The 9,116-nt window shown below is 33.3% G+C and overlaps 1 protein-coding gene and 1 pseudogene across 1 annotated transcript; both read left to right on the forward strand.

The window, feature by feature from the left end:
* The first annotated feature begins 3,965 nt into the window (after positions 1 to 3,965).
* LOC100256806 (sugar transport protein 8-like) lies at positions 3,966 to 5,564 on the forward strand (annotated as a pseudogene).
* Positions 5,565 to 5,628: 64 nt separating this feature from the next.
* On the forward strand, positions 5,629 to 6,157 carry LOC132252548 (sugar transport protein MST4-like). Its single transcript, XM_059742007.1, has one exon. It carries the CDS (start codon positions 5,629 to 5,631, stop codon positions 6,112 to 6,114), a length of 486 nt encoding a protein of 161 aa, XP_059597990.1. The 3' UTR covers positions 6,115 to 6,157.
* The last annotated feature ends 2,959 nt before the right edge of the window (positions 6,158 to 9,116 follow it).

Below are 9,116 nucleotides of genomic sequence, written 5' to 3' on the forward strand. Positions count from 1 at the left end.
GATTAGACAAGTTATTTGATAACTCTTGTTGAAGTTTGAGTTTTATTTCTTTAATGTTCCATGTGAGAATTAGATCATCATGCCACTTGAAAATTGTTTTTTGATTAGCATGATGTTGTAAATTATAGTACTGTTTATTTTTCTTTTTCTCTCTTTCATTGCTAAGGGACTAGCAATATGTCGGTTGGGGGGAGTGATTACTACTCAAAAAGTATTATTTCATAGCTTGTAATTAACTCTTATAAACACTTTTGAGTAGTAGTTATCACCTTTTAACCCAATTAACATATTAAGGACCCTTGCAATCAATTCTAATCAAATTGTGTTAAGTTTTGGTGTTTTGATAGCTTTTTTATCACCAAAGCAATCCGTGATTAAGGAGAGTTCTTTGGAATCCATGGCAAAACAATGGAAAGCTCAGAAACATGAAGAACCGAAGCTTTGAAGTCCTTTGCCATAAGCAGATCCGGAACTCAAGGAGTAAAAGATGTCCGGACAGGGCGTCCGGATAGGATGGCAGCGGAAGTCAATGATTCAGACAACATATCCGGATAGGATATGCTATCGTCTGGGTGTGATGTTCACGAGTGCCGTGTGCTTCTCCCTGAGGGAGTCCGGATAGGAGAGCGCGCCACATGTCCTCTTGGGGAATCCGGATGGAGTTGATCCGGATAGCCTTGCGCGCTCCGTGTCATCCGGGAGAGGGGTCCCTACACCTTGCACACGCAGACGGTCCCCCTTGCGCAACATAGCTCATTCCACTCGGGGAAGAATTCTATCCGGCCGGCTTTCCACCTTCTCCGGATATTTCATATCCGAAATTCCGTGTGCCAATATTTCATATCCGGAATTCCGTGCGCCGACATTTCATATCCGGAATTCCGTGCGTCGACATTTTACATCCGGATATCTCATAGCCGGATGGGAGAGGAGGACGTTTCAACTTCTCCAGTCAGACTTATCCGGATCCTCTGATAGCACTTACCAGGGAGTTTTTCTCTCAGTATACAGTGCCACGGTGTTCTGCTAAAGCTTCCTGATATTTCCGACCGACATCCTGAGATATTTTGCTTTAGATATTTGTTGTCTAAATCCCCAAAGTCTCCTTGTAACCCACCTATCATAGGATTCCTTAGTCTTTAAGTAAGAACAAAGGGGTGAATAACCTCATATATATAGTTTGTAATTTTCTTTACAAAAGATGATTATGTAATCGGCGAAAGAAAGAAATATATTTCACAGAGCACCTGCTCCGTTTTTCCTTGATATAATTGTTTTCTCGTTAGTTTTCTTACTAGCCAAACAAGCTCTGAGGAAGTTTCCTCATAGAATGAGAGGCTAGACTTTTAGTTCCTTGGAGTTAAGGTTGCCGAGAAAGGTTCCAAGTGCAAGAATTTATAGCTTTGTGGTTTTAGCCATTAATGAAAAGAAAGTGTGATCCTTTAATGATTTCTATGTTTTTAGTTAACTTAAAACACCTTTAATTCACTTGAGCCAACACTTGGTAAGGCACGTGATCTCCGTCCATGGAGATGCACTTGTTTATCTCTTGCGAGCTTTTGGGAAGTGACTTGGAGGTAGGATTTTCTAGAATTGCCAACACTTGGTAAGCTTTTGGACTCCAAGGAGACATCCATTAGTTATCTCTTGCGAGCTTGAGAAGGGAAGTCCAAAGTTAAAGATCAGCTTGAATGGCAAATGCTAGGTGAGAGGCACGAGCCATTGCAAGTTGCATCAGTGAGAGGGAATTAGAGCTGAAATCCATTTAAAGGATACATTTGTACAACACCTGTTAGAGAATTGACTATATGTTAATTCTCTAATGCGAGGAAACGAACCAAATGACCGGAGCTCTGTTTTTGCATAAGGAACCTCCCCTGTGAACCTAAACCTCCAAGGAATGTTTTTCTTCATAAGTAATTTCCATTACTTTCTTTTTAGTTAGCTTTAAACAAAACCTCATTTAAACAAAGTTTGTGTTTTATTTCTTAAGCTAACCTTGAAATGAAAAAGCACCAATTTAACTTTGAATTGGTATCAGTTGAGAGTTGAAAACCCTTCCCAGTGAACGATCCTAGAGCCACTATGCTATATTAGCTAAAGCTATCCTAATGCATGGTGATATAGGTTATAAATTTTGTTGATCACTCCCTCAGTCAAGGAGCACCAGTTGGACATGAATCAGTTGAGACACCAATTGGGAACGAATCAAAATTATTTACAAGATGTATGTGATAATTAATGATTCTATGTACTCTAATCATTTTTGCTATGCTATTTAGACACCAAGCATGCTAGGATTTATTTCTTTAATTATTTATTACTATAATTTTTATCTAATCCTCCATGTCTTATGGAAGCGCATTATAAGTTATCAATTTTATTCAGGTACACTTCTTACCTTCACATCTTAATTCCATAAATTATGTTTTGCTTTATGTACGATCAAAGTGATTTTTTATTAGATCCTATGTCATTATCATTGATTCCATAAATTATGTTTTGCTTTATGTAAGATCGTTATGTATTACTTTGAATGTGATTGTCAACATGTTTAACATATCTTTTTTTTTATTGTTTGTTTGACTTGCCATGTATGATTAAGAGACTAGGGTAAAATACAAGTTTCGTGTCTTATTTTTTTAACTAACCATTGATGTCTTTTGATAGCGCTTAAGTTGCGTTTTAGGTACTCATACTATTATTTCTTTATGATTGTGCTTTGTATTCTTGTTTGACATGATAGTGATAGTAGAATTTTGAAATCACCTTAGGCCATCTAAGTATCCATGATCAACTTACTAATTGCCAGATTTCCCCCAACTAAGGTTGAAGAGACCTCGTTAGGGCATATAGAGGTGCTATCTCTTTGAAGGTACCTTTCTAATAAGTAACCTGATCCTCGGACCAAGACCTAGGTTTTTCATAGACAAGTTTTTCAAAAATCAGGGGTCATTTTAGGGGTTTTATTCTTACTTGATTTTCTTTTTAAAAATAAATAAAAGTAAGTGGTGACTTCAAGTTTTTACAAAAATAATTTTTTTAACCTTAATAATAAGTAGGTCTCGCCAATCTAGTGGGGACGCTCATAGAAAATGCAAGTCCACACTTGCACTCGCACAAATTTTGATGAAGAGTTGAAGGCACATACATAGTTTGGAAATGAAAATCGATTATTGGAAGATGAATACAGTGGATAAAAAGGAGTCAATGGTCCTAGTTTTCTTGAAAAGCCTTTTCAATAATTTCAATTATGGTTTTTACAAGTGGGAAATTAGAACGAATCTTAGAAATTGCAAGTAATGTCATTGAATGGTTTTGTAGAGGATGTGAAGGTAAATGGTATTGGATAAGGTTGATGTTAATTTATGAAAAATGGGTATATATTTTGGTCTAAAAGAAATGTGGATAAACATTTGAGACATTAATAAATCAGTTATTGCCTAACATAAAAATCTAAGTGACCAAAAACAAGAGTTTTGGAGTTTTGAATGTCTAAATTTAGAAAGGATGTTTCTCTAATTTTTTTTTTTTAACTTTATTGATTGTAAGATGTGTAGGATTTTGGTTGTAGAGGGGAAATTTCTTGAAGTAAAATAAGGGGAGTTAAAATTAAACCATCAACCCATCCAACCTAATATTTTCCACACTCCTTAATTAAATTGCCAACAACCTATTTAAAGAAAAACTACTTTGTAACTTTTATTTTGCCACATAAAGATCTTCAAAATCCCCTCTGGTCCCAACTCACAACTTTCGTGTCAGCATTACCTGTCTTTTAACAATTTTAGAAAAATCTCAAATTAGTGAAATGCTTGACTATAAACTTCACACTTCTGGATTTGTAATCTCGCTCATTCAATTTTCCCACTCTCTTTGTATCTCTTTACCGTGAGGTGAACTTCGTGTCTTTTGGTTTTTCCTTTTATGTTGTGTGATTGAGTTTATTATTGAAAAAGGCAAAGATGACAAAGATCGAAAAGGTTGGTAGCTTTGAATCGAAAATCACCGTTTATGTGGTAGTTTGTTGGGTTCTAGCGGCCTGTGGAGGTCTGATGTTCGGCTACGACATCGGAATTTCAGGTGCAAAATGGTTGCATGTGTTAAGTAATTCATTATTCCGATTTTATTTTATTTTTATGAGCTTTCTCTTGGTAATCTAAGGCGTGCCCTTGAAGATGATGGTATAATCCAATTCCAATCCTTGGACGTTTTTCAAATTGTCAGCATGATCCTACAATGAATGAGTCGTTCAAACCACTGGATGACAGTAGCGATTTTTAAATCATTGAAGATGTAATCCAGCAGCTTACGTTTAAATCATTGTTGTCATGGGTGTGGCAGGTGGAGTGACGGCCATGGATGACTTCCTCATCAAGTTCTTTCTGGCCGTTTATCAAAGAAAGCTTCGTGCGAAGGAAGACAACTACTGCAAGTATGACAATCAATACCTTCAGCTTTTCACATCTTCACTCTATCTTGCTGCTCTCGTTTCCAGCTTTGCTGCCTCAAAGATGTGCTCCAAATTGGGTCGAAAGCCCACGATTTTCGTGGCATCTGCCTTTTTCTTGTGTGGCAGTCTCTTGAGCGCTGCCGCTCAACGAATTTGGATGATCATCCTTGCCAGGGTTCTTCTAGGTGTTGGGGTGGGCTTTGGCAATGAGGTATTAATGTTGCACCAGTTACAACAGTTTTTATCATCATCCTTCTCCTTTTCGCATTAAAATCATCAATTTTTCGCGCACTATTGCTTTAAATTGTCGTAACTTTCGAATCATAAATCGAAATTACGAACCGTTTTTTTGTTGGATTCACATCGTCGAGATTTTCGATCATCAAATGCTTGGCATTGCTTTGAAGGTATGAAACACCAGCGTGGACTGCTAATTATAACTAATTACATCAACATCTTGAAAATTTTGTAGGCTGTTCCTCTATTTTTGTCGGAGATTGCACCAGTCCAGCATCGAGGAACTGTAAACATTCTCTTCCAACTCTTCATTACAATAGGGATTTTGTTCGCAAATTTGGTAAACTATGGCGCGTCCAAGATTCATCCATAGGGATGGAGACTGTCTTTAGGCCTTGCATCCCTTCCGGCTGCCTTCCTATTTGTAGGCTCTGTGGTCATCATTGAAACACCGGCGAGCCTGGTCGAGCGTAATCAAGAATCTCAAGGGCTATCGACGCTTAAGAAGATAAGGGGAGTAGAAGATGTTGATGCGGAGTTTGAACAGATTAAAATGGCTTGCGAGGCAGCACGAGAGGTCAAGGATCCATTCAAGACACTCATGAAGCGCTCTAGCATGCCCCCACTAATCATTGGCGTTATGATGCAAGTGTTTCAGCAGTTTACGGGGATCAATGCTATCATGTTTTATGCACCGGTTTTGTTTCAGACCGTCGGGTTTAAGAATGACGCATCTTTGTTGTCCTCTGTCATCACCGGACTTGTGAATGTTTTCAGCACGTTGGTCTCGATCTATGGTGTTGACAGGGTCGGGAGGAGGAAACTGCTTCTCCAAGCTTGCGTCCAGATGTTCATAAGCCAGGTGATGTATTGAATTGGCATAACCCTGCTTTTTCTTAACTTTTTTCAAGTAGCGTGTGCACACATTGGTATTGACCATGGATCGTTTGCAATGCTATATGATGCAGACTGCAATTGGAGCAATCCTACTAGTTCATTTGAAAGGTTCGAACTCTCTGGACGAAGGACTAGCAGGGCTTGTAGTGGTGCTAGTGTGTTTGTTTGTTATGTCCTTTGCATGGTCATGGGGTCCTCTTGGTTGGTTGATACCCAGCGAAACTTTTCCTCTGGAGATAAGAACTTCCGGGTTTGCATGTGCAGTGAGCTCCAACATGCTCTTCACCTTCATCATTGCTCAGGCATTCTTGTCGATGATGTGCCACATGCGTGCCTTCATATTTTTCTTCTTTGCTGCTTGGATAGTGGCCATGGGGTTGTTCGTGTTATTCCTCTTGCCCGAGACGAAGAATGTGCCGATTGATGCCATGGTTGAGAGGGTGTGGAAGCAGCACCCGGTCTGGAAGAGATTCATGGATGATTATGATGGTAAAGAAGACGTAAAAAATGTTGGGATGATCATATGACGATTGCACAGAAAAATATTTTCTTTTTCGCCACAAATGTGGGAGGATCGACTACTCCAAATGAAAGTTTTTGTTCTCATGCATGGGTAGAGCCCTTTATCAATCTGAATGTAAATGATTGTATATACAGAACCATCACCACTACAAAAATAATGTATTGTGTCATTATTTATGATGTCACAATTAAAATAATGATATCATATGACTTAAAATCCATAAAGGTGAGACATCATATAAAAGTTTTCTATTAGGATAGGTGATATTAATTTTAAGTTTATAGTGTCAGTTTTCAAAAACTGATACCATATAAAATAAATTTTTAAAAATATTATAACTTAATGGGCCCACTTTTAGAATAATGATAGGATATAAAGAACTCATTGTTTCCATATACCCACAATCCAAAAAAATCTCGTTTCATAACCTTAACCATAATTTTCTTTTACCTCTTCTCATATTTATAGTTAACCCAAAATTGCTCTTCTCTATTTTTTGGATTCTTAGGTAACCCAAAATCTATTAGATCTATCATTTTTTTTAATTAATGTCAAAATCTTTTTTAGCACAATTGATTTATATTTATTTATTTTGTATATTTGTAATGTGTATTGTATAAATAATGTTTTTATATTGAGTTGTAGGAAAGTAAAAATTAGGTTTAACATTCCACCATATCTTCTATTTCATTGTAAAACCCATAAACCCCGAAATGAATGAAAATATGAAAAATAAAATAAATGAATGATTTTTTTAATATCCTTTATACTTAGAATAAGGGATTAACATTTTACCATATCAAATTTTCTTTTGATCTTATAAGAAATTTCCTTTAATGAGACTTTTTGTTTGTTTTTTAGGAATATTATAGTACATTGTGATGAGGATATGTATAAGTGATATTTGAAAAATAATTTTTTAGAAAATTATTGTCGAAATTGTCATCTCTCACAAAAGAAAAAATGAAATAGTTTCCATATCATGTTAGAGTTGGTTTGAAATGTTGGAATTAACAATGATAAATTAATTTTATTTTTCTATTTATTAATGTAAATGAATTGTTTTTTAAAATTTAAATAGGAATGAAAATTTTTATAATAATAAAAATGATCAAATCTTATATTTTGATTTTTTTTATTCTTTTACATGGTATTATGGTTAATATCTCATCTTGTTCTATTCATTTTGTTTTTTCAATTCCTTCCATAAAACCCTTCATTTTTTTTTTTTTTTTAAGAAGATGTTTTATAGTTTTCTTTTCATTTTCTATGAAATTTCCTTTAATCAAACTGTTTGTTTATTTTCTAAGAATGTTATAGTATGTTGTGATGAAGATATTGGTTGGTCATATTTGAAAAATAATTTTTGAGAAAATTATTCTCAATATTGTTATCTCCCGCAAAAAGATCCTAAAAATATGTTTTATTTTTACATTCTTTTCTTATTGTTTTTATATGCATTGACCAAATTTTGGAGTAATTTGATATTGATGATAAAATTTTCTTTAAAAAATGTTAAGAGAAAAATTAGTATGAAAAAGAATTAAAGAACCTTTTATAAAAATTATTGGTTTTTCTGTCATAACTCCAATTGCTATTTATTTTTTCTAATTAAAATAATTAATAAAAAATTTGGATATGAAAAATATGCTCAAATAAAAATAATAAAAAATTAAAAACGTCAAAGGAAAAGATATTCAATATTTTAAATTTTTTACTTTTAATATTCTTTAGATCAATAAATTATCAAACATTTTTTTCAAAAAAAAAAAAAAAAAAGAAGAAAGAAAAATTAAGAAAATGAAGAGTTTTATGGAAGGGATTGGAAAAAATTTTGTAATAAAAGAATTTTATGAAAATTTCCTAACCTTGAAAGGAAAATTTTATCATCAATCTCAAATTACTCCAAAGTTTGGTTAATGCATACAAAAACAATAAGAAAAGAAGACAAAAATAAAACATATTTTTAGAATCCTTTTGATGGAGATGACAATATTGAGAATAATTTTCTTAAAAATTATTTTCTAAATATGACCAACCAATATCTTCATCGCAACATACTATAATACTCTTTGAAAATAAACAAAGAGTTTGATTAAAGGAAATTTCATAGAAAATCAAAAGAAAATTATAAAACATCTTCTTCTTCTTAAAAAAAAAAAAAAAAAAAGTTTCATCATCAATCTCAAATTACTCTAAATTTTGCTCAATGCATATAAAAACAATAAAAAAAGAAGGTAAAAAAAAAAAAACATACTTTAAGAATAGAAAAAATATGAATAGAACGAGATGCGATATTAACCATAATACCATGTAAAAGAATTTTAAAAAAAAATCAAAATATAAGATTTGATCATTTTTATAATTATAAAAATTTTCATTCCTATTTAAATTTTAAAAAACAATTCATTTACATTAATAAATAAAAAATAAAATTAATTTCTCATTATTAATTCCAATATTACATGGAAACTATTTCATTTTTCTTTCTGTGGGAGATGACAATATTGAGAATAATTTTCTAAAATATTAATTTTCAAATATCACCGATACATATCCTCATTGCAATTTACTATAATATTCCTAAAAAACAAACATAAAGTCCCATTAAAGGAAATTTCTTGTAAGATCAAAAGAAAATTTCATACAGTAAAATGTTTATCCCTCATTCTGAGTATGAAATATATTAAAAAATCATTCATTTATCTTATTTTTATTCATTTTGGGGTTTATGGACTTAACGACGAAATAGAAGATATGGTGGAATGTTAAACCTAATTTTTACTTTCCTACAACTCAAAAAAAAAAAAAAAAAACCACTATTTACACAATCCACATTATAGATATACCAAATCAATGAATGTAAATCAATTGTGCTAATAAAGATGTTGGTATTAATAAAAAAAAAAGGAAAATGATAGATCTAAGAAATTTTGGGTTACCTGAGAGTTCACGAAGTAGAGAAAAGTAGTTGTGTGTTAACTGTGGGTGTGAGAAGAGGTAGAA

The sequence above is a fragment of the Vitis vinifera genome, chromosome 13 (genome assembly GCF_030704535.1).
Source record: "Vitis vinifera cultivar Pinot Noir 40024 chromosome 13, ASM3070453v1".
Lineage (NCBI taxonomy): Eukaryota > Viridiplantae > Streptophyta > Magnoliopsida > Vitales > Vitaceae > Vitis > Vitis vinifera.